This window comes from Thermobia domestica, chromosome 14 (assembly GCF_964235325.1).
Source record: "Thermobia domestica chromosome 14, izTheDome1.hap1.1, whole genome shotgun sequence".
Taxonomy (NCBI): Eukaryota; Metazoa; Arthropoda; class Insecta; order Zygentoma; family Lepismatidae; genus Thermobia; species Thermobia domestica.
Window position 1 is genome coordinate 20,165,310 of NC_137467.1, and position 27,138 is coordinate 20,192,447.

General features: G+C 39.7%; 2 protein-coding genes across 2 annotated transcripts in view; one reads left to right on the forward strand and one right to left on the reverse strand.

The window, feature by feature from the left end:
• The window catches only part of LOC145669565 (maternal effect protein oskar-like), a 142,065-nt gene that overhangs the window by 49,239 nt on the left and 65,688 nt on the right, over positions 1-27,138 (reverse strand). The gene's annotated exons all lie outside the window — the stretch shown is intronic.
• Positions 7,724-25,076, forward strand: LOC145670545 (uncharacterized). The gene is made up of 3 exons (XM_081739349.1): positions 7,724-7,785; positions 17,232-17,352; positions 24,460-25,076. The coding sequence occupies exons 1-3, from the start codon at positions 7,768-7,770 to the stop codon at positions 25,074-25,076; spliced, it is 756 nt and encodes a 251-aa protein (XP_081595475.1). The 5' UTR covers positions 7,724-7,767.

Genomic DNA, 27,138 nt, shown 5'->3' on the forward strand with positions numbered 1-27,138 from the left:
ATGGACGTTTGCGCTGCATGTAATGCAATATACGATTCTATTACAAAGCATTGTGCGATAAAGAGCGTAATATTATCGTAGTTTATGCATTACCTCCTTATTTAGTGCATGCTGTGCAAGAAGAAACCGGAAAATGCAATAGATGTATGAAAATTTGGTAGAGCCGTCTGCTCGAGTAATGCTGAAATAACTTTTATGGTGTTTCAAAACAACACCGACGACGTTTGGGAGGTGATTCCTGACGCCAAGATAGGACAAAAAGTATAGCTCAGCCTGGGTGCACAAATGCTTCCTTTCGGAGTTATAGGCTGCCGAAAACATACAAAAAATAAACTTTAAAGGTTCATAGCTCCGAAACTATGGGACCTACCGTAGGCGGGTCAAGACTTCACTTAGAAACTATGTGCCCTATCCAAATATCCAAGTTTCAGAATCCTTCGGTACTTTCGCAACAATTTTTATAGATGTAGTTGGTGAGTACTTCAAATTATATATCCGTTGCCAAACTCCCTCTATAAAAGTTGTTTCGTGAGTACATTAGGATTCTGAAACATGTACTTTTGGATAGTGAAGTACTACCCGATAGCGTATCTCTTCGGAATACTATCCGAAGGTAGTAGGAGTAGGAGTAGTTGTAGAAGTAGTAGTAGTAGTAGTAGTAGTAGTAAGAGTAATAGTAGTAGAAGTAGTAGTAGTAGGTGTAGGAGGTGTAAGTAGTAGTATTCCGAAGAGTAGAAGTAGGAGTACTTAGTAATAGTAACAGTAGCAGTAGGTGTAGTAATAGTAAGAGTACGGTAGTAGGAGTAGGAGTAGGAACGGGTAGTGGTAATAGTTGGAGTAGGAGTAGGAGTAGCAGTGATAGTAGTAGTAGTAGTAGTGAGAACGGGTTAGAAGCCCCGAAGGGGTTGGTTGGGTTCTGTTCTCGATACAAAATGGGGAAATTACAGACTTGCCAAAATTTTATGGCAGCTTATTGAAGATTACGTGCATTTCAGGTTCGACTTTAATTTCTATATTTCCACGTAAATACGCATCTCAGATGTAAGTGCACACCATATTTCCATTACTTATACACTACTCTATTAAAATATTAGAAATTTCTTCTGGAAATTTTAAAATCTATGGATCTGTATAGTATAACTGCACCGTTAAAAGTCCTTTTTATCATAATAAGCATATGCGAAAAAGGGCTTTAGAAGAAATAGTGACTGAAATATCTGGTTTTAGTTTTGGAGCCATAATTGCGCTCTTCTCCAGTGAATTGTTTGCTACGTCAAGACAAAATGCTTATCAAAATGCTACCGTGTAAAAGCACAATATACTTTTGATGCCATAGAATATTATACGAGATTTTTGGCAGCACATCTGCTACGAGAAATGCTACAATAAATGCTTTCGTCTAAAACTAGCCTAAGGGCTGGAAGAACCTCCCAATGTTAACGAAAATGACGCCCAGCCCCCAAAGTTACTGATCTTATACACTTATTACGGTTCACTTAACTTTGAAGAAAGAGCCTATAAATGGTTTTAAAAAAATAATCTTTTTTTAGAAGTATGAATAATTTCTGTTTACTACGGATAATTTTTTTCATTTATTGTCGGATAAAAAAAGTAACATTTTAAATAAATATTTGGGGGGAGGCAAGCCAAGATTTGGGGAGGCCAGTACCCCTCGTGCCCCCCTAGCTACGTTCCTGGTAACGAAGAAGTTTCTCCCGCTTTGTGGCCGGCCTTGCATTGTTGTGTTGACGGATGGCATTATTGTGAGAAAGAACATCCTTCCAATGATTGGAAGGATGTTCTTTCTCACAATCCAATCTACGAGACGGATGAAAAAGGCATCTCTTTCAGTGCTGAAACGAACCAAATTTTGCTCATATGCATTTGTGTGGTCTTCTTTCATTTCCACTGTAAACTGATGCGAAACTCGCCTTAAACACACTGGGCCTTATGTAGAGTCATTTTGACGTATGATTAGCGTCATACTAAAGGCCTGACTACTACAGGAAACGTATGTTAGCCTGTTTATTAAACTGGCAGGGTCTTCAATACACAACTAAGGTCTTTAACAACTATTTCCACTAAAATAAATCAATAACAATTTGAGAATTGACAAATGGCAACCCTGCAGCTATTCTTTAAATTCAATTACTTTTACGAGGGGGTGAAAATATTATTGCTGTTGAAATGCTGTTGAAAGTAATGTTAATAAGTATTAAATTGTGAGGGTAGTGACGCCGATTTGGAGTTCGAAATAGTTTTTCTTCCAGACATGTTTTTTGGGGGGACATTGCCCCTTGGGGCTCTGAAGGTACCACCTGGAGGAGACCAAAATAATACGTCTATAATATAATAGTAAATATTTGGTCTAGGAATTAATTCGTGCGGGTGGACAAGAGATGGCGCAACGAACGGAGCGTCCCACAGTTCCGTGTATCCACACATGTGTTGCAAACCCCTGTCATCGCGTATCGTTCGTAGTATAGGGCAGTGGATTAAAGCGTCAACAACACCAGTTTGTAGTTAAGTGAACATGGCGCAATTTGTGCCTGATAAAGTGTTTTTGCGGGGTGTCCTGCTGCATTACTTTAACATGCAGAAAAGTGCGACTGAAAGTCATCGTATTTTGGTGGAAGAGTATGGTGACCATGCTCTAGCTGAGCGAACATGTCAGAAGTGGTTTGCATGGTTTAGAAGTGGTGATTTCGGCTTGGCAGACCAAGAGCGAGCTGGACAGCCAAAAAAATTCAAGACGAAGAATTGACAGCATTGCTCGAGCAGGATTCGTGTCAAACGCAGGAACAACTTGCAGCAGCATTAGGCGTTGATCAAACAACAGTCTCCAAACGCTTGAAAGCCATGGGAATGATTCAAAAGATGTCACATTGGGTTCCACATGAATTGAAAGACAGAGACGTTGAAAGACGAAAAACCATTTGTGAATTGCTGCTTCAACGACAGAGCAGAAAGGGGTTTCTGCATCGAATTATTACGGGTGATGAGAAGTGGATCCATTACGAGAACCCTAAACGAAAAAAGGCCTGGGTGAAACCAGGTGAACCAGGTCCATCACAACCAAAACGAGATATTCACTGTGCAAAGGTTATGCTGTGCATATGGTGGGATATGAAAGGTGTGGTGTACTATGAGCTGCTGCAACCGGGTGAAACTATGAATGGAGAACGTTATCGACGACAATTAATGCGTTTGAAGCAAGCTCTGGCCAGAACACGACCAGAATGGGAGAACAGACATGATAAACTTCTTGTTCAACATGATAACGCTCGCCCACATGTCGCAAAACCGGTCAAAACCTATTTAGAAAATGTCGGATGGGAAGTTTTACCCCACCCGCCGTATTCACCAGACGTTGCTCCTTCGGACTACTACTTGTTCGATTGCATGAACAACGATTTGATTGGACAGCGGTTTACTTCTTCAGAAGATATCGAAACATGGGTCTCTGACTGGATCGCTTCCAAGGATGAGGACTTCTTTCGCCACGGAATCCGTACATTGCCTGACAGATGGGCGAAAGTGGTGGCTAGCGATGGACAATATTTTTCTTAAGGTATCTATGTATTTTGTGTTTGTACTACAGCTTCAATGTGTGCGTACCAACCGCACGAATTAATTCCTAGACCAAATAGAATAGTACCGTGTGAAAATAATATGTGCCCCTCCGAATACTAAATGTGCCCCCCGGTACATTGTTTTTGAAAGAAATATTGGTTCGAAACTGAAGATTACTAGGTAAGTTTATCATATATTATTGCTATTATTAGTAGTTTCATTTTGCTTGTTTCTACAATTAGGTATATCACGTGCATAACGCACATATGATAATTTTTGTAATATACAATAATTTTAAAGACAAAAATCGATAATTTTGTTATCTGAAGTTGCCAACTCTGTACACAGTAGTGGTTCTGATAAAACCAAGGATGTTATAAAATAGGGGATCTGCCCATACCTATCTTCATCATATAAGCTCAATGAATCCGAAAAACAATTGAGCATCGTCTGAGCCGGCACGTCTGATTGGCTACTTTCGCTTCCGCCATGATTGTTGGCTCGAAACTTTGCGATCTTAGTGGTGCGGAGTGGACAGAGTAGGTGTGGCGAAGCTATGACGTTTGGCTTCACGATTTTGTTGTATGGGTAGATCTTCTATTTTATAACATTCTTAGATAAAACAAATTCTGGCGCTTTCGTTTTCTTCCTTGTTTCTTGAAGCTATTCCTCTTCTCACTTGCGTCCATTTTGATTATTCAAATGCATTTCTAGCCTATTTTCACAAATTCTATAGGTGATATTGGTCCCTTTATCAACACGAGTATACTCGAGATTTTATTTTAAAGGCTTTTCAGATGCATATATCTCATTATTGAGTTGTCAACCATCATCATTCCCAGTGGCATATTAGGGGGTTATCGGGCTCAAGGCTCCCCCCTCCCCGAAATAAATTTGTTAGTTTTTCGCATTCCACGTACAACAATAATCCTTCTTACCATTTCTAAGAATTTCATTCACTTTCCGTGTCGTTAAGTTCTTTGTTCAGAAATAATATTGTATTTGTTAAATTTCATTCCATGTAAGAACTGCGTTTTTCTTTTTTTTTTTTCGCCCATTCTACTCTTCCGGTTTTTTTTTTTTTTTTTTAAATAAGCGTGATAGGTAAGGTCCGTGACATCCGGACCAAACCTAGTCCATTCAATAAACATAATAAAGATATATTCATGCACAAAACATTAGGTGCCATGGACAACGGAGTAAGTCCCTGGGACTCATTAACTCTCTTAGTATTACGAATATCGTAGATTCGCAATGATATAGCTATTGTATCAAAACTGTTCATTGGAAAGTTATGGTTTATAGTTCTTTCTCTTCAGCATGAAACAAGCTTTCCATAGGTGTTGTGTATTGGAACCCATAGCGTACTTGGACAGGGAAAATTGGAAGAATGTCGAGAAATCCCTCCCATCAACTTTGGACCCCTCTGGAGTGGCCCCGGGTAAAAGCACACAATACAAGTTATCTCGAAGTTTTGTTTTGATAGACGGAATAGGTATGAAGGGAAAGGTTGTATACCAACACCTGTGTACATACAAAACCGAACCTATGACCTGACCTATAAAGAGAACATAATATAAAAATATAAACGCAATAATATTTATCCTGATATCAAGAATTGTACCACATCATCTGTAAAATGAAGCAATCGTTTCAAATAGTTATCACGCATATTGTTCCGTGACATGTGGAGAGGGAAATTGGGGATTAGTCGGGAAAATGGCTTCCAAAATAACTCTATTGTGAAGTTCTGCGTCCTCTAAAGCAAGATCGGAGCCGGTAGGAGTCAGTGTATGAATTAAAGGACATTTTAAGGGGCTATAAGATGCACATACGAGAAATTTAACATGCGGAAGTTCAAAACTTAGGCTATGGGAGACACCCAATTCTTCAGAGGGGGATTTTCCCCACATCCTGACTGGTAAGTCGGATCCAGGCAGAAGTACACAATTAAAAGATATGTTGAAAAATACCATGAGGTATACGGATAGGAAGTATATCGTTTTAACAAGAGAGAAGATATAGTATGACACCGTAAGAACGGAATAGAGAACAAAAGGGTATATGTGGGGGTGTTGGTGGATAACGTGGGTCAACCAACTGTACACAATTGTAGCACAGTTGCTGTTTAAAGGGCTTCCTTCATTCTACAGAGAATATGGTACAAATCTCGATATTAGGATAAATTTTGTGGCCCTTGATCCAAAAACTAATTATCGGTCAAACTCGCAATCTTTTGATCCATTTTTTTTAATCGTTGCTAAAATTCTTGTTTTTATTGGTGTATTAGTATCCAATTTATTAAAAAGCATGTGTGTCAGAAACTCGGGATCGGGTAGTTGCTTTCCTGCCCTCCTTAAATGACGCCCCTTGTTGTACAGCCCTTTGTACGCCTGTTGCTGTTATAAATTTTTGTTTTGCAAAAACATTCGTTTTTCTCGAAAACTACGCATGATACTTATAATCACGCATATCACTTCGTGTAAAATAGTTTCAGTCTAAAGACACCCACTTGCTCACAAAGCGATGCCGCCCCCGTGTGAGGTTTCTTTTCATGCTGCCCTGTTTGGTTTTCCTCTCCCTTAAAAACTGATTGACGGGCAATAAACTGAACCCAAACTGTTGCCAATTTTTTGTCAATGATCCTTTTTCTTTGACGCAACCTCACACACACACACTGATAGACATATGGTAGAGACCTGCGCGGGCCGAATGTTTAGGCCCGAGCCCAATCCAGCCCGAATGTACCTAGGCCCGGCCCAGCCCGGGCCCGAAAAGTTTTGGAGATTTTCAGCCCGAGCCCGGCCCGGCCCGATAAGTTTTTCAAAATTCTTGGCCCAAGCCCTGCCCAGGCCCGATAAATTTTAAAAGTTTCATTTTGTAACATTTTCCACGGGCACACTTCTTCAACGTTTGCCTTTATTCTAATTATCGTTTAACGAAAGTCAATAATTATTAAAGAATTGCAATTAATCTGCCCCAGCCCGGCCCGACCTGAAGAGAAATGAGTGTCGGCCTGCCCAAGCCCGGCCCGGCCCGGCTCAAAGAAACACAGAATCGGCCCGCAGGGCGGGCCGGGCTTCAGGCTTTGGGCCGAGCCCAGCCCATGCAGGTCTCTAACATATGGATGGAAGAGAAAGAGAGGAAGAGAAGGAGAGGGAAAGGAATTGCACTACGTGTGGCAACGTTTAGCTTATTCTTCTTCCAAAGGGACCACCAACTTTATGACGGCTTCGTTGTGCTAAATTCAAAGTCTCCCGACTGGCTATCGTCTGGATGCGCTTTCTATACTTCAGTCATATCTATTATCGATGTGTATCTCATATTTGAACAAATCTCCCCCCCCCGACCTGTTAGACGCCAATAACAATATTAGGATTTCTGCATATGAGATACGTGTGGCACTACGTGTGGCAACGTTTAGCTTTTTCTTTTTCCAAAGGAACCACCAACTTTATGACGGCTTCGTTGTGCTAAATTCAAAGTCTCCCGACTAGCTATTGTCTGGACGCGCTTTCTATACTTCAGTCATATCTATTATCGATGTGTATCTCACCTTTTAACAAATCTCTCCCCCCTCCCCCGACCTGCTAGATGCCAATAATAATGTTAGGATTTCTGCATATGAGATACGCCGTTGGGAGAAAGTAACTTTTGGTAAGTCAAAACGGACATGAAAACCAACTTCCTTTTAATTAAATTTATTGCCTGAGAACTTAAAATGTAAATTCTCACATCTTAATTATGGGATACAGGACACAAATTGTGCGGGAACTCCACCACGAGATAAATATATGATAATAATTATCCTGAGAAATAAGCACAACTGATTCCTAAGAGCATAAAGTAAAAAAGAAAGAGAAATATATTGACAGATGCAATAGAACCAACTCTAATTATAATGAATTAAAGAATAATAATATTTGCACAAAATGTTTCCACGCGTGGCTCTGTGTGATTGCATCCCAGGCTCAAATGCGTTCACTTTTCTTCCTTCCCTTCCTGAAGTAAATTAAAAAAAAAAAAAAAAATACACTTAGCTATTGAATATTTGAGAGAAAGAGTTCATTTCTTTTTCCAAGCTTTTATGTGTGTATATATATATATAAATATACAACCAGTTGCTTCCTAGTTTCAGCTTAGTGTATTTTGAAACGAAGCAAGCACAGCTTCTCTTATCCTACCACACTAATTATGTTCGCAAAAGTTTTGGTAAGTATATGTGAACGTATGCATTTACTTATGTTGAAACGTTGGAATAGCACAAAAAAACAGTGTTTAGTGGATCAATTAGAATATTATGAGTGCAATGAAATCTTTCAGTTTAACGTCCCTCGATTATGCCCTCTTTTTAGGCTAAGAGAGGCGGTGATTAAAGCCAAGTGAATGATAATGGGAAAAAATGGTGGAGTGAGAAAGTGGAAGGAAACTAGAGTACCCCGAGAAAACCCCACGGACATAATGTTGTCGACTACAAACTTATTTAGCCAGGGTTCGAACCAGGGACCTCATGCTCCCGAGGTATGCGCTCGAATACTGAGCTACCGTGCCCCTACGTGAGTGGAAACAAGTGCTACACAACTCCAGGCGCTGCGAAAAAACTCGCGATTTCGCGAGCTCCACCCATTTGTTTATAAACGTTGTCTTAACAGATAGAAGTGTTGTCATGTTTGTGCATCAAGTGAAGAAGTTTGGTCTGTGTGAAACTCAATATTGACACTGGAACAAACAGTAGATTTCTACCACTTCCGGTTTACTAGAAAAATTAGAGGTTAAATGGTTCTTGGGGCACTTAATTCATTGCAGATAAGTTCTTGATATATATTACTGTTTTTTACTCCATAGCGGTCTACATTAAAACCGGAAGTGGCTGAAATCAATCGGAAATGGCAGTTTAAATAGAGGGATAAGAATTAAAATGGTACACTCATGTCCAAAATTATTGACGCATGTCTATAAATATGTTGTTGTAGGATATAATTTGATAACGAATTCGTCCGGTATTTCTTACAATGTTAGTATGTGTATAATCGGCAAAGACAAGTATGTGGAAAATTTCATGTCAAAAGAGCAGTAAATAAGAACAAAAAATCGAAAATAAAACTTTCTTGTTCATTTAGCAACATTTTGTTTTACTCATTCTAATTTTCGTATTTATAATTCTTTTCCTATGAAATTTATCACAAATATACATTTCCCGATTATACACGTAGTATCAGTATTAAAAGTACCCTGCAAAATCATTATCAAATTATATTCTTACAAGAAGACAGTTGTAGATATCAGTGTTGGGTAAGTTACTTGTAAAAATGTAACGCGTTACAAGTTACTTTACTTTCTCTTAAAATGTAACGCGTTAGTAACGCGTTACTTGCCCTCAAAAAGTAACTGTTACTTTACTTCACAAGTAACGCGTTACTTTTAGGTCCGAAACTTTAAAAATGTGAAAAAAATATGGCTTCAATTTTCCGTACTACTATTACTATAGCTATTATTATTATTATTATTATTATTATTATTATTATTATTATTATTATTATTATTACTGCACGATCTGAATCGCTTTATGTAAATGCAAGGACAAATTTTTACTTGATATATGAACATTTTCATATAATATAACATTGATAAAATGCCATACTGCGTTACTCGTAGGGATAAACACGTGCGAGTTTCCTTTGACACTCGATTCCACTAGAAACAGACATCTTTGAGCTCGACCCGAGAATTCGACTCGGAAAATTTCCTCCAGCTCGACTTGAATTGGGGTCGAGATTCGAGTCAACTCGAGCCAAATCCGGTGTGTAGTTTCGAGTACATTCTTCAAGTATATTACATAGACAGTATAATTATAATCAATTACACTACTGCTACTACAACTTATTATTATTATTATTATTATTATTATTATTATTATTATTATTATTATTATTATTATTATTATTATTAATTATAACAACATTGTATATAAAAAGAAAGGTAGGCGGTTTGTATTTGAATACTAAAAAACTAGTTGATTGCCAACCTCGGTAGCCGTGATGTCAAGGAGTCAAGGACATTGTTCACGAGCTCCTGAATTTGGGTTGAGGGTTTTGAGTATTCGGGCTCGAGCCAAACACTGTTAAAAGTTATAGGGCACTGGCCAAATATCTTCAAAAATGCTCGGCCTGGGTTTAGAATTGTCAATGACTCGAGCAGCTCGGCTCACAGCTCATTCACTATCGACCCGAACCGAGAAGTGAGCTGAGCCAACAGCTCACAAAACCGACTCGGCTAGAGCTCTCGGCTCAGTTGTGCCGAACCGAGCAAATGGCTCATCCCTACCAAGCCAGCTCGAGCCGATGGTTCACCCCAAGTGAGCCGGCTCGAGCCATCTTCTTAGTTGGGCCGAGCCGAGCTGAGCTTGTTATAAAAAAAATCTCTTGTTGTCTTGCTATCGAGACGAGACGAGATGCAAGCAGTGTCCTCTCTCGTGAGCAACACTAAAAGTATTCCATATACTGTTTAGCTTACATTTCTTATGGCTTTCGTTTTCCAGTTTAATCAGGCCATGATTTCAAAACGACTTAAAACGACTGAGCCATTTATCAAACTCGACTGGACTCGAAACTCGACGCGAAAAACTGAATCGGCTCGGAACTCGACTCGAGAATATTACCCTTGACTTGACTCGAAACTCGACCTGAATTCGAGTCTAGTCGAGTTTTAGCTTGACTCGTGCTCATCCCTTAGCGTTAGAAAAAAATGGTTGCTTATTATTATTCTGCTAAACTAATTATATAATAATAACAATATTATTGTTAAGTAAAATTAAAAATAAAGAATATAGAAAAACATTACACTACTCTATAATTATAGATTATAATCAACGGGACTCTAGAATAAGCAAACTGATCTGAAAGAACTCCAATATTACATACCATCAGCAAACTATTTTCTAGTAATAAAGTAGGCCTGCTCATCAGAACACAGTTTATTCATATTAACCCCTTACTGTAAATCGTTAATTATAGCAAGCTAGTTGTTGATAAACATTTTTCGCCGGGGCACTTCAGACACTTTACTTTTAAATTCTGTCCACCATCATCCTCAGCTCTTAAGAAAAAAGTATTCTTAAGAACTGAGTAAAATATTCGAACGGTAAAATATTTTCGTTCTCCATCTTTATAAAAACAACACCAATCAAAGTAAAATAGACTACCGGTATCATTGCACTCCTAGTTCACTCACTGAATGTATTGATTTGGAGCTGTCAAAATCTACGACAAAATCTTCCGGGTGATCAGTACACGTGATTTCCCTAATGTTGTCCTCATTTTTAAAAAAACAGCAAGTGGCACTACAAACTTATCTGTTCCTCTGTGTGTCTGTGACTGTTGGTCGCTCGATTGTTTTTTTTTCTGAGAAATTCACTTACAGGAAAGAAACATTTGTTTCGGAAAAAAATATACATATATTGTAGTTACTTATCCGAAATGTAACGCGAAAAAAGTAACGCAAACTAGGTACGTTACTTAAAAATTTGTAACGCGTTACCGTTACAGTTACTTTGGAAAAAATGTAACGCGTTACTAGGAAACGTTACTTAAAAAGTAACGCGTTACAAGTAACGCGTTACTTGCGTTACGTTACTTCCCAACACTGGTAGATATAGATATGCGACAATCATTTTGGACATGAGTGTACATATTCTTAAAACGTTATATCGATTCAAAAAAAAAACTGCTTCTGGCTATCTCTGATTCTTGTTCTATGTAGATCAATTTTGAAACCGGAAGTTGTACTGGAATTCTATCATTTCCGGTCAGGGCCTGTTCGTCCATGTAGGTGAACTAGGCAGCCGCGAGGAGCGCAAATTTTAGGATCGGCGCATATTTTTTTTTTTTCGCTTTGCAGAGTTTGTAGCATTAATAGGATGAACAATTATTACAAGAAGCTATTTAAAATCTTAAAACCATATATGATAGCAAGCTTAACCGCGTACATGAAATCGAAATAACCTTAACTTATGTTCAGAAAATGAAATGAAATGAAATCTTTAAGAGTCTTCATCCCGGCGAAATTAAAATACCGCTAATTTTACAGTAATTATGTGATATCTTCAAATAGATAAAAGATAATTGAAATATGGAACAAGAGCGCCCTAGACAATATTATTTTGCGTGAGGTACCGTTATCACAAGTCAGCTAGCGGCTTTCCGTTTTCAGCCGTTTAGAAACGCAAAAATAAATGCCGATTTTCAAAATGGCTCGAAATCTAAAGCAGATAAGTGAATCGTGATAACGGTTGCTCATGTAAAATGATACTGTCTAGGGCGCTCTTGTTCCACATTTGAAGATATCACATAATTACTGTAAAATTAGCAATATTTTAATTTCGCCGGGATGAAGACTCTTAAGTTTTACGTCAAACACTTATACCGGCTATTCCAAAGGAGGCGGTGATGATGAGAAATGAATGAAATGGTGGAACGAGGAAAGTGGGAGGAAACGGGAGAACCAGAGAAAACTCCTGCACACGGTGTTTGTCTACCATAAAATTTACTTGGCGCCAGCTAAAATCGAACTAAAGACCCCGCACACCACAGGCAACTTATGTTCAGGTCAGGAGAGTAACGGAGAGTACTTTTGCTTAGACATAGGCCTTTTACCAAAATTTAAAAGACAATAGTAATGTCACTAATTGATATTGGCAGCTCTGACATGAGGAGGTACAGAGGACATCGAAATATTTCTCGTCTACGGTGTAAAAATACGTTGACCCGGTATCCTGTTTTCCGGTTTTAGTCGAGGGTTAAGGAAAGAGATAAAGTGTATTGTTGGGACGCTTATTTAATTGCAACAAACCGCTTCTCGCCATCTATTACAGTTTTTGCTCTCTACTGATCAACGGTAAAACCGGAAATTGTTGGCTTCTACCACTTCCGGTGGATAGATATCCCCACCAACGAAATCGATTCTTACTTTTTGATCCTCTACATCAGGCAAGTCAAACTCAGTATGTTAAGTAAACCAAATAGTCATCAGTGTACAATAGCACATGCCACAAAGAATTAATAAATAAATTCGGGAAGTAATAAGAAAGTAAGGTTACACAGTCTGCAGTGAAACGTATATATGAGCCGCTCGGGGGAACATAACGGTAAGCGCCACTTTTTAACGAAATTGAGTTATTAGGCAGAATGGGTTGGAATTGAACCACAGAATAGTATGTAGGTAGTTTAATTTCGCATATGTACGTGCAGATGGTAGAAGAGGTTTGTTTGCTATGTGCCATTGCGTTGAAGTGTATGGGAACGTTGATCTTTTTTTCTTCAGTTTTCTCGAAAGTTAGAAAATGTGATATATCATTATGTTCCCCCGAGCGGCTCATATATTATTTCATACAACCAACACACCTAATAGACAGTATATTTGGTTATTTTTCGACAGTCTCCATATCCCTTGAATCACCTATTGCATCGTGAGGATTCCCTCCCATAAAATCTCTGTCCTTGCGCTTTCAGCTACGTTGTCACGAAGTGTTTCATCTTCTCGTCTGAAGCGAGGCGACGGAATCCTTGGTGCTCATTCAAGTGCGGCAACAGGTGAAAGTCGCTTGGAGCGAGATCCGGGCTGTAGGGAGGGTGGTCGATGATGTCTCAGCGAAACTGCTTCAACAGCGCGGTGGTCTTCTGGGCTATATGCGGGCACGCGTTGTCGTGAAGCAGAATGACGCCCTCGGTGAGAAGTCCTGGCCATAAACCTTTGCCAGCTAGCGGTGAATTTCAACCATGGTTACATGTTTCGCTTGCAGCAATCGAATAACTGAGCCGACTTCTTCGAGAGACCAGTTTTCCAAACGAGTCGCCATTTGTTTACCTACAACTAGCGCCGTAGGTGGCGGATGGCTGAAACTCTGCAGAGTTGCCAACTCCATGTAGTAAGGGAAAATTACCAGACACTCCTCATTCATCTACAACAGTGAAACCCCAGAAATATTGGCCTTGTAACCGTACTATTTGATTCTTCCTCGTATTATTGGGATCTTGCTAGTAGATCTTCTGAGACTGTAAAGTTTGTACGTTTGTCTGTTACTCTACACAACAAGTCTTGAATGAACGCGTGTTTTTGAATTGTTTTTATTACAAAGCTAGAACGATTATATCGGCCAAGTTTGTTATGTTAAAAAATTTAATCTGATAGAAATATGTGCTAAGCTTAGATTTTTAAAAGGTTAAAAGATGAAATAACTTTTTGAGGTTAAAAGTTTTGAAATTTATAGACCTTTTGGTTAAATCTCAAAGAATATTGGTCAAAGAATATGTCGAAACTTCACACACTTTGAGTGTTAGAGAGCAAATAAAGCCCAGAATATTGTATTGTTTGACATTAGTTTAACCTCAAGTATATGATTTTTTTTTGTAATGGTCATATTCATCATCACAGGTATTCTGCCATTATTGACAGGTCACTTGCTGCAACTGAGTAGCTTCCATGCTCCATGGTCTTCCTGCGATTTCACGTGCGATTTCACGGTCGCGTTTTCATGTACGATTTTCCTGCTTAGATATCGTCCATTAATTGTAGTCTCCTTCGCCTCCTCCACTTTCCTGCCACCGTACCCTCTAGCATTTCTCTCATGGTACAGTTCCTTCTTAACCTATGTCCCAACAAATTTGTCTTTTTCTTCTTGATAATATTTAAAATTGATCTTTTTTTATCCACCATTTGTAACACTCTCTCATTTGTTTTCCCCTCGACCAAGCTAATTCTCTCCATTCTTCTCCACACCCACATTTCGGAAGTTCTCAGTCCTTTTGCTCATTATTTTTACGTAACGTCCATGTTTCTGACCCATACAGTACAATACTACACACGAAGCATTTTATAAGTCTTTTTCTCAACTCTTTATTCAAGTTCCCACAAAATAACTATTTCTTCCTCTTAAAGGCTTCTTTCACCATTCCTATCCTTGCTTTAATTTCACGTTCACACTTCATACGATCACTAATAATACTATCCAAGTGTCGAAAACTAGTATTTGTTCTATTTATTTCTCCCCTCCTATACTTTGTTCAAAATAAGAAACGAATTGACATTTAGAGAAAGACTGTTACCTTGTTGCCACATAATGAATTATTCCGCTGAAGTGTCCTCTGTTACTCTTTTTTCATTAGAGAGGGTAAAGTAATAGGGGACGCCTTAGCGGAATACTCATGATGCGGTAACAGAGTAATTCGTCTTACTCTAATGTCAATTCGTTTCTTATTTTGAACAAGGTATACTTCTATAGTTGACACCGACCGCTTCGTTCCAATCACCATGGCTTTTGTCTTTCTCACATTTATTTTCATCCCATATGCTTCATAGTCCTTCCTCAAATTTTCTAACATCTTAATAATTTTCTCTTCAGATTCTGCAACAAGCGCCATATCATCTGCAAACCGTTGGTAAAACCTCAACAAACACTTATGATATTAAAACCTTACATACTTGCTGGGTATGAGAGGATATATACAGTATGGCGCTAAATTCGTTGTATATACAAAAGCAGAGGAGTGATTCCTGAGAGTAAAACAAACAAAAAAGTTCCAATAAACATAGGGCGAAAACCCCATCGTTTACGTGTTATAGGCTGCCGAAATCATGAAAAAATGAATTTTAAAGGTTCATAGCTCTAAAACTATGGGACCTACCTTGGTCGGGTCAAGGCTTCACTTAGGAACTAGTATGTGCTCTTTCTAAAAATGCGTGTTTCAGAATCCTGAGGTGCTTTCACAAATATTTTTATAGAGGGAGTTTGATTACGGGCATATGATATAAAGTACTCTCCAACTACCTCCATAAAAATTGTTGCGTGAGTGCCTTAGGATTCTAAAACATGTATTTTTGGATAGAGCACATACTAGTTTCTAAGTGAAGTCTCGAGTCGACTACAGTAGGTCCCATAGTTTTGGAGCTATGGACCTTTAGAATTCATTTTTTCGTGTTTTCGGCAGCCTATAAACACGTAAACGATGGGGTTTTCGCCCTATGTTTGTATGAACTTTTTTGTTTGTTTTACTCTCAGGAATCACTCCTCTGCTTTTGTACAACGAATGTAGCGCCATAGACTATTGTTTGGCTACTGACCGATTCAACTACCAGCATAAATGTAAACTTTGTGTAATTCTCCTGGCTGTTTCGACCAGAGTTTTTTTTTTAATCCTCTAACATTCCAGTCAGGGGCGTCATTTCAGACTTCGCTTTGGGGGGGGGGGCAAAAGCACCACTGACACAAGGCTTTCACGTTTTGTACTAGTATATTAGTAGGCAATCTATTAAAGTATATGTATTCCTCAAACTCTTGGGGGGGGGAATTGCCCCTCCTTCCCCCCTAAATGACGCCCCTGATTCCAGTCGGAGTACTTTCCAATTGAGGTAGTCGAATACCTTAGGAGACGCCTTTCCTAAATAATAAGAAAATTAAACTTTTAATCTTTTCCCTTAATTAAAAATGGAAATAAAGATAAATAAGAAAACCAACGTGATAAAGTGCACAAGAACAGGACAGGAAGGGGCAAACGTATGGCTAGAGGCAGAGAAAATCGAAGACGTTAAGACGTTCCCCTATTTAGGAAGTCTAATATCCTCGGACGGAAGAAATGAAAAAGATGCTAAGTTCCAGAATAGCACAGGCTAAACAAGCATTCGATAGGAAAAGAGGGCTGCTAACATCAAGAAATGTGTCGTTGGACGTTCGAAAATGATCTATTAAGACCCTGATATGGAGCGTGGTACTTTATGGGGCGTTTACACTTAGTCGATTTGCGTTCGATTCAGTTGAATTGACGTCACTTTCAACTTAATCGACCGTGTAAACGGGACTTCAACTTAATCGCTTGTTGATCGAAGGCGACTAATCGACTGGCAACTGAATTAAAAGACGTTCTATTTTCTGTGGTTGAAATAATTGAACACATCCATCAATCTGATTCGGCCTAGTTGCTTCGATTTAGTGGCAAATGCAGCGAGTCGATTTAGTCGTGCGACTAAATCGACTAAGTGTAAACGCCCCATTACGGATCAGAGACGTGAACATTGAGAAAAGCTGAAATATCCGAACTGGAAGCATTAGAAATGTGGTGTTGGCGCAGAATGCTGCTCATATCATGGATCGCAAGGAAAAGGGATGAAGACGTACTAAAGGAAGATAATGAAGGAAGACAGATCATGAAGATAATAGGAAAAAGAAGAAACAGTATGCTTGGCCATCTTATTCGTCACTCCGATTTGATCACCGTGTTGACAGAGGAAAGAGCAGAAGGAAAACCAGCAAAAGGAAGACCAAGGATAGAATATCTAGATGCAGTTACGAAGAAAAAGCCTTATCAAATTATAAAACAGGTCTCCCAAGGGAGAGAAAAGTTTTAAAATTTCCATGTTGCCCACCAACCTATGATAAAGGTAAACAACAAGAAGAACTTTTTTCCAATATTTTTCGAAACGCTTATTTTATCGAGGGAATAACACAAAAGTAAAAGAAAATCGTAAAATAATGAAGTTAGAATGATATCGAGTAAGTAGTTTTATACAATCAATTCTTTTTTTAGGAACATATTTGCTCACAGCCTTTCCTTTCTCAAAATTGTAAAATAATTCTATTATTAAGTTTTTTCTTCTTTCTTTCTTCACAGATTTTGATAACCTTAGTTGGAGCAGTTCTCAGTGATAGTGCTGACAGTGAGGACTCCGAGAAGAAAGAAGAGAAAGATGATGATGACTTGAAAACTTCAGAAGCTGGCATTGGGTTTTTCGGTAGGTTTATGATTTCGTAACTTCAAAAGTGTTTAACCTTTCTACGCCCGCCAGGGATGTGAACGAAATCGTAGACTCGCACGCTGGGGGCCCTGGTGACCTCCTAATTACCACAGAGTCATGATTACCATTCTTGGACAGCTTATGAAACACATATTCCAAGCAGGTAGAATTTTTGCAATTCCCGCCAGGCCCGTATCCACGGAGGGTAGGAGGGGCTGGGCCCCTCTAAATTTTTACTGGCCCCTAAAATTTTCATGGTATGCTTACCAATGAACTATAATATAGTGATGAACTATAATATAGTTCGATCGGCCTCCCTTTAACTTATACCGGTCCCCCCTACATTTTTGGGCTAGCTAAGGGCCTGATTCCCGCCCGATTCCTAGAAGAAGAAGAAGAAGAAAGAAAAAAACGTTTTAAACAATATGAAACAAATGAATTTGCATATAGACAAGAACGTAGGGGTGAAAATTTTAGTAACTTTTTCTTTCTACAATAAATTACTGTGAGTGAGTGTGTGTGTGAAGGAAAATAGAGAATTTGTGTTTTACTAAAAAGAAAAACATAATGAATTCGTTTTATGTAAAAAAAAATCATCAACAAGTGTTATGCGTAGAAGAAAAAGTAATTGAATTTCACATTCACTCCGCCCCCACGATATGAAATGAATAGGGATGGCCACAAAGTTCCGGTTCCGGCGGAACCGGTTCCGCGAGGAACCGGTTCTCGGAGATCCGGTTTTCAGAACCGGTTCCAGACCTGGATCCGAAAACCCGGTTCCAGAACCGGATCTTAGGAACCGGTTCCACATCTGGTTCTGAAAACCCGGTTCCAGTACCGGATCTTAGGAACCGGTTCCAGACCTGGATCCGAAAGCCCCCAAAGACCCGTAAAGGAGGCATAAAGTTCACCTTCAAAAATAATGCAAAGAGGACCATGCGCTTGTGCCTTCCCCGCCCAGACCCGTTTGTGCCCCCAGAAAAACAATTTTGGTCCACCAGTGGGTGTTTAGCCAAATGAGTTGGCCAGTTTGCCTGTTTAACCAATGAGTTTGCCAGTTACCCAGTTTATTTAGCCAAATGAGACAAGATGCCGCCGCCTGGGCGCCTGCCTGTCGCTTCCACCATTTCATCTAGCATACTGTTCACAGCTTGCCAGCAGCTCGGGTTTAGCGTAGGGATGGTCACAAAGTTTCGGTTCCAGCGGAACCGGTTCCGCGAAGAACCGGTTCTGTTTTCAGAACCGGTTCCAGACCTGGATCCGAAGAACCGGTTCTAGACCTGGATTCGAAGAACCGGTTCTAGACCTGGATCCGAAGAACCGGTTCCAGACCTGGATCCGAAAAACCGGTTCCGGAACCGGATCTTCTAGAACCGGATCCGTTCAGACCCGAAAACAGGTTCCACCAGGAACCGGTTCTGGCCATCCCTAGAAATGAACTGAAATCTTTAAGTTTTACGTCCCACGATTATGCCGGTAAGGCTAAAGGAGACGATGATGATAAGAGATGAGTGAAATGAAGAAAATGGGAGGAAGCGGAAGAACCCCGAGAAAACCCATGAGCACGGTGTTTGTCCACCACAAAGTCCACACGGCGCGAACATTGATCGAATCAGGGACCCCAAGCACCGGGAGTGAACGCTCTACCACTGAGTCACCGCGGCCCCACTACCCCCACCATAGTTCTATGTCATATGCATATCATTTTTGCTGCACTCATCATGTGCAGGAACAAGCATTATGTTTCTAGACCAATTCAGTGGAAGGATATATTGTGTCATACGGAACCGTCCTTAAATGTAATTTACGTCAAAAAACAGGCAAAAAAAAAAGGCCAATTTTACCCCTGCCTTCCCCGTATAAGAAACAAGTACTCATACAGGGTATTATCATGTAGTGGACTACTCCATTGCTTCACATACAAATTTTTATGACTGTATCCCCAAAGGGAGAGGAATGGCCCCCAAAAATCGGATGCAAAAACAAACAAAAAACACAAGTTTACCCTGTCCCTCCGCTGTGGTATCCCTCACACACATATATAATGCATATAAAGCTTTAGCCATAAGAAACACATTAATCTCAAAATTATCTTCCTATCTTAACTAGGGGCTGAGCTATTAAGGGGGCAGACTACTAAAAAATTTTCAAAAGCTAACAATTTTTCTTTTGCTTGTTTTTCGTAAGTAAAGAGATAATACAAGGTAACTTACCACAATAATAGATAATGTCATTCTACACCTGGTAATACAAATCGGAAGTATAATCAGTGTTGCCATCCATAGAAATGACAGTGTGGTCAAAATTTGAATTATCCAAAAATCTTGGTTAAGTCAGAGACTAGAAAAATAAACTCAACGGTAATTGATGACTTATCATGATATCTGTGTTTCTTGTTAATTACTTTTTAAATATTATTTGTATTTATTTTATAATAACTTACTTAGTTTGCAAAAATTTATGTAAGTTATTACCAAATAAATAAAATTATTATTTAAAAAGTAATTAACAAGGAACACAGATATCATAATAAGTCATCAATTACCTTTGAGTTTATTTTTCTAGTCTCTGACTTAACCAAGATTTTTGGATAATTCAAATTTTGACCACACTGTCATTTCTATGGATGGCAAGACTGATTATTCTTCCGATACGTATTTTCAGATGTAGAATAACATTATCTATTATTGTGGTAAGTTATCTTTCATTATCTCTTTTCACTTATGAAAAACAGGCAAAAGAAAAATTGTTAGCTTTTGAAAAATATTTAGTAGTCTGTCCCCTTAACGTTTAAAGCATTGACGCAGTAGTTGCGTCAATGAGCACTTAAAGGTTGCCTCTGAAGGCAGTGGTGCCCACCCCCCTTATGTCCATGACGCACCTCCCCAATTGTCTATCCGTAGGTGTTCTTCCATGAAAAATTCTTTTCGATTAATTTTACACCCCCTCAAACATATTTATATAAATTTTAACCCCCCCAAATATTTCAATGACGCAGTTTGCGTCATAGCCCCCCTCTGTGGGCACCCCTGACTGAAGGATTAAAACATTTATTACTAGCACATGGCCTCACATGCAGAAGCGGATTTAATATTTTACTTCCACTAGGACAGGCCGGCCGAAAGGTGTTTCCCGCTCCTAAACCCGATGTACAAAGTTTTAAAAACAATGTAACATTAATTTTTAAAAAAGAAACTATTTTATACATACCTTTGTTTCAACTTTTTATTTAAATTTTCATTTTCATTCTGAATCTACTACAAAGAGTAAAGATTTGAATTGTTACATATTTACGTTTTAAAAATGGTACACAGAATGCTTATTTTTATTTTTATAATGTGCACCAGAACGACAAAATTATCACGAGTAGAATAAAAGGTACTAATTAAGAATAGTCCATCATAAAAAAATGGTAATTTTACGTTTAAAGTGAGTAAGTGTTTATGAAAGAAGATTGTGTAAAGTTTTTTTTTTTTTTTTTTTTTAATCTGTTGTCGGAAGAAACCAGTATTTCATATTTGCAAGTGCAATGTTGCTAGTGTATAATCATTACAAAGGCTGTAATAGGATTAAAATGTAGGAGTGCATATCAAAGATGACGTTTTGTAACACTAAATTCCACCGGTGAAGTATTTCCGAACGATGTAGCAAAAGTATATTTTATGTTTACAAGTCTGAAAATAGTACAAGTGCTCCAACTTTGCCTGGTGTACAGTGACGCATTTACGTATAAGCTAAACAAGCTATAACTCTGGCACCACTCTCTTGGGGAGCACAAAAATTAAAGGAAAAGAGAACTTGATGTACAATTTCAAAATATACTTAAGATAAAACAAAACAAATAAAATAAAACTTACATATAGCAATAGTAATTTGTATTATATATGCTCCTATGATGTAAGTAATGGGGTCTGTTGGCGTGGTCCCTAAAATGTCACTAGTTTGCCTATTTTTGTATATAGGGTCCCTACGTTCTGCATGGATTGGTTGCACAGACAGACATACAAAGGGTCCCATTACCTTCAATAGCTTAGGGCCTCATCAGTCTCAAATCTGACTCTGCTGGTATATTCTGCTTACATTAAGTACTCGGCTATTGGGTAGCGTTTGCAAAGCGCATTTATTGCTCATGCGTACGCTTGGAATACTCTGACCATGTATTTAAATGTAGATGGCTAATCACAAACGCGAAAGCAATAAAAACGCGGAGAAAACGTCAGCTCGAGCGTATTTGGTGCGTTTCGGAACAATAGACCACCTGCTGTTTAAAAGATGTCTAAAGGAAGGACAAAAAGGAAAGACGTGTTGCCAGGCAAGAGGATTTTTAGAAAGAAACAGCTGCTTGGAAGATGCTTTGTGCAAAGTATTGGAACTCTGCTAGTATAGACCTAGACCTGGCAAAAAGACCGGGAAACCCTGACTGGCTCACAGTATAATTTATAACTCTGACAAAAGTAAAATTACCGAGTAGCAACTTTGACCATGTTCCCTGCGGGGGGTAACGCATTCTCAAATAGCCATTCGGTAAGTGAGAGTGAGTTTTGCTAACCTAACGTTATCTTTCTGTCACGCGATTTTCCTCGTAATTTTTCTACTGTATCCGAGGTTGAAACATGTATTCACAGCAATTAAGTTCACTCAATAGACAATTAAGTTCATTGCTCTTATTAAAATGCAAACTGTGCACAAAGTCAATTAACTTTGCACTCACTTTTCACTTAGTCCGCATGATGTAACACAATGTTGCTCCTGAACTTTGCTACTTCTAAAGTCACAAGGAAAGCCAAACTACAATCCACTTTTAAATCTGATTTTTACATGTAAATTTTATAACATGGCGTGTAATTTCTCCATGATATGCAATAAGAAAGAGAGAAGAAAATAATGGAGTATGGTGGCTCAGAGGTAAAGCGCTCACTTCTGATGCGAACGTCCCGGGTTCGATCCAAGATCAAGAGTCTGTGGTGTACTACATCGTGTCTGTATGTTTTCTCGGAGTCCTTCTCCCACATAGCACATGACTTCCCTAGGATGTCCCATTTTGATCCCAATTATCTCACTAGTTCCCGGGATTATTGGGACAATGAGTATACATCCCATGGACGTACTGCATGAGCTGTCCTAAAGGATTTCTACGTAGGATGTCCACGGCACATCGAAGATGGGACAAGCGATCCCAGGGAAACCCCATGCTTGACCTACCTTGGACCACATTATCACCTGATTTACCAGTGCACGTCCCTTTGAGGACCCGTAGAATATCCGGTTTCCCGGAATATTAGCGGACATCTGGATAACCCGCGCAGTTCCTATGGATGTCCCGGGAGCAAATTCGGATGTCCCAGGATGTCCTGTTGTTCATTGAGGGTCAGTCTCGGAAGTTCCGTGGACGTATGTGTGCTATGTGGGCTGTTTTCTCCTCCATTCTTATTCTACCAATTTTTTCACAATCATTCATTTACTTTAATTATCCGTCTACATGAGCCTAAGGGACATAGGGTTGCTTACAAGAGAAGACTTGATGTGTCTTATCTTGGAAAGTGTATCGTCTCGTCTCGTATTAGGTCACGAAAATGCTCACTCATCTTATCCCATGGACAACTCAAAATAAGTGTAATTAAATGTATAGTTTTACGTCCTACGTTTGTGTCCTGTAGGCTAAAGGAATACGGCTGTTTAATGAAAGTAAATGTTTATAAAATAAGAGGTGGAATAAAAATCCGGAAGAAAATGAGAGCACTCCAAGAAAACCTACAATGATATTGTCAAACACAAACTTACATGGTCCCGGATCCAACTAAAGATCCTTCTCATCAGAGGTTACCACTTTACCACTGAGTTCCGTGGCCCACTCATGGGCAAATCAATAAAGCATTGCCAATGTACGGAGTGCTTGCTGAATTGCGACTATTTACGTAATACTTTGTTGATCCATTTTTTGCTCAGAGGAGGCCAGAGCAGAGCGTGGCATGGATTCTGGTAGTTGCCGATACGTTTCCACGGGGATCTGGCACCATATATTCTTGATGGCTCCCACAATGAGCATATAGATATCAATGCAGGAGTTATGGTGCGAAGAGCTCGTTCCACAACATCCAATAAATGTTATATAGGATTAAGATCCAGTGAGTTAAGAGACCAATTCACACCTCCGTGGAGTGATTCTTAAGCCAAGCAAATACAGTCCTGGTTTAGTAACATCATATATTGTCATCTTGGAAAATACAAATTCGTGTGGGTAGAAGTGTTGCATTGTGTGATCCCTTAACATCTGCAAATACACAATAGATGGAATCCATGCAGACCAACGGTTCCAGTCCATGCCAATAGAAGCATCCCTAAATCACACAACAGCCTCCACTTGCCTGTACATTACGCACCATGCACGAGGGATCCATAGCTTCGTGTTGTTGACGACACACACGCACGCGTCCTTCTGAGTGATGTAGCATAAACCGTTATTCATCGGACCAACACACTCTTTTCCAATTGTCCGCGGTCCAATTAGCGTGTTTCTGTGCCCAAGCATGACGAAATTAGCGGTGAGAAGTCGTAACTAATGTACGCCGTATAGTTGCGTATGATAGGGTTGTTGTGGATCCACTATTGTATTCCTGGACATTGATGATTCGTTTGGCTGTCACGAGCTATGCTTGTTCCACGTTTCGAACTTCTATACGCCTTTACAATCCTGTCTTTTTTTGGGACCGTTACCCCACTTTCTCGCCACTTCTTGTACACTTTCACTACACAGAAAAGGGGGAATCCGACAAGTGTTGCTGTTTGGGTTATTGACGCACTTGTTGCTCAGACACCCACAATCATGCCCTATTGGAATGCGAATAAATCCTGTTTATCTCCCATTTAACAGTGTGCTATCTTCCAACATGTAGCCAGGAGTGTGTTCTTTCTCTGCAATACTCCCAGTCGGGGTGGTCATTTTATAAGCTCGGCTGCTGGCTATACTATTTGTGAGGAGGGGTAATCGCAGCTCAGTGCGCTGCCAATATATATATAATTTTAAGTGATATTATACTTAAAAGTGTTTTGAGCACTTTATTTGTGTTTAGCAGTGTTTAAGTGCTTTCCTTTTTTTTCTTTAAGGATTTACAGGCCACAGTTATGCGACGCAAACCCGCTTTCATACATTTGAAGTGCCAATAATTATCTATCCTCTTGGATTCGGAGGCTTTGTAGGCGGCGGAGGAATCGGCGGTGGTGGCGGCGGCGGAGGAGGAGGAGGAATCGGCGGTGGCAATATTGTTGGAAAAGGAATCATCGGCGGTGTCATTGGGGGAGGAGGGATAGCTGGTGGAGGAGGAGGAATCGGCGGTGGTGGCCTTGGAGGCGGAGGAATCGGCGGTGGAGGAATTGGAGGAGGAATAGGTGGAGGAGGAATTGGCGGTGGTGGAATTGGAGGAGGTGGAATCGGTGGTGGTGGCCTTGGAGGAGGAGGAGGAGGAGGAATTGGCGGTGGTGGAATTGGAGGAGGTGGAATCGGCGGTGGTGGTCTTGGAGGAGGAGGAGGAGGAGGAGGAGGAGGAGGAATCGGAGGTGGTGGAATTGGAGGAGGATTTGGCGGTTTTATTATAGGAGGAGGAATTGGAATAAAAGGAGTCGGCGGTGGAGGCATTGGAGGAGGAGGAATCGGTGGTGGAGGAGGTGGAATCGGCGGTGGAGGAACTGGAGGAGGAGGAGGAGGAGGAGGATTTGGACGATAATTGTTGCTCTTATAATAAATTTAAAATGGCTTACTATTTCTGTTTATTAATGTAAAGTCAATTACCACCAATAAACAAATGTTACATATTTATCAGTCGTGCGTTTATTTTATTGGTGAGAACGGAAGAATGGGAAGATGATTGAAAAATTAAAACTTTATGACAACATGTCACTTACTTGTTCCGTCGAAACATAATGCAGTACTTTTATCAATTGAGAAAGTTTGAATTTGCGATTGGTTAATTTTTTCGTAGTTAAGTGTTCTTTTTCTGTACCAAGACTATACAAGACGTAACCTAAAGTTTAACCCAATATCCGAACCATATGAGGCCTCACTGGACATTGTATTAGTGACTCCTATAACCTTAACTTTATTTGTAATCGAGTGATCTAATAGTTACATAGGCAATAGTTTTGCAGTCTTGAAAGCAGCTCACCATATAGTACTTGAGATAGTGCTCGCGTGAAATGCAGAGGTATTTTCTGTGGTCTGAGTGATTTAGTTGACTTTAACATGCATCAAGGAATATCTTTGTCCCCTGTGTTGAAGAGCATGATAGTCGGGAAGTAGGAAGTGAGTTGGATACAATTGGAGGTTTCTCAGTCGCTAAATATTCCGCAAAGTGTCATCTATGGTACCAATTTCAATGTATGGGAAACTTCCGATATCGACTCATACCAGGCCAGCCAGGGGTCACAACCTTTCAGTGAAATCGTTATCTGTTACTAACGGAAACACGTAATTTACGGATGTCAATCATCAACTGCCATCAAAGCTCGTTGAAGCATTATGACGGCGAATTCCAAGGCAAACTATATACTGGTGGTTGTATGTAGCTAGTATCTACACCAGACGATCCGTAATATGCACGTCATTCATATCCCTACGGAAAGGCAGACTATCTTACAGTGGAGCAAGAAATATTGTCACTAGACCAGAGCGGCATGTGCTCTTGTAAGACGAGTAGTGACTCAGTTCATAGACTGATTCTCGACGCACATTGATCTGGGAAGGACAGTGGACCCGCTACAATTTTCATAACACCATGGAAAAGGACCAGTATGATGGTGATGTTTTGGTGTACGCAAGCTAATGAACACAACACAGAGCTCAATCATTGGGCAGTAGTCTTTATCGTGATGAGAACTAATGACCAAGCTGCTTACGTTCAGTTCTCACCTCCAATCAACCAAACAAGAATTACAGATCATCAAGAGTAGTGCTCTCATTGATCGGCAATACATAGATAGGATGCTGTATCGTCATGTGAGGCTTGCTCATCATTCATTCTCATGGACGCGATCGCACTATGTCATCAAGCAAATTTGGTGAAGGAATTTCTTCAGGAGGAAGATATGCAATGTATGAAACAGTCACAGGGCTTGAATGAACATAGCCTACGTGGGATGCATTAGGAAGACGAATTACATCCAGACAATCGCCTCCTCGAACGATTCCAGTATTCGTACTGTCCTTCGAAGAGAGTGGAAACTTCTTCCAGCTGACTTCATGAACACGTGTTACTGCAAGGATGTCACACTGCTGTGAAGTGTGTGTGTATCTGGTAGTAAGAATAACCTAAGCTTCAAGCATAAATCAAGATAAGGATGGCTATCTACTGTGACGTATCAGTGTAATCATAGTGACATGATTGTGAGATAACTGTGTAAACCTTTAAATTACTTCGCCAAATTCAATTATTTTTTTTTTAATTGCGGCTATGTTCTACAGAATCATGAACTCTCTTTAAAATTCATTGGAAGAAAACTTTTATTAAGATTGTACATTCTCAGACAGCCTCTGTAAACACATATTTGTTAATAAACTCGACTAGTCTCTTCACTGCCTTTCCGCATACTTTCAGGCATAGCCTGATACTTCCCGATTCACTGAACTCCAAAGTCATCATTCTTCAGCCAGACAAAACCACGGAGGGCACATCGGCAAGGGGTATTCACCACGAAGTTGAGGAAGGTGCAGGATCATCGACGAGACAAGCAGATCCCACCATTGGAGGACGACCGACTCCATGTCCTGAGAATATCATTCTGCCGATACAT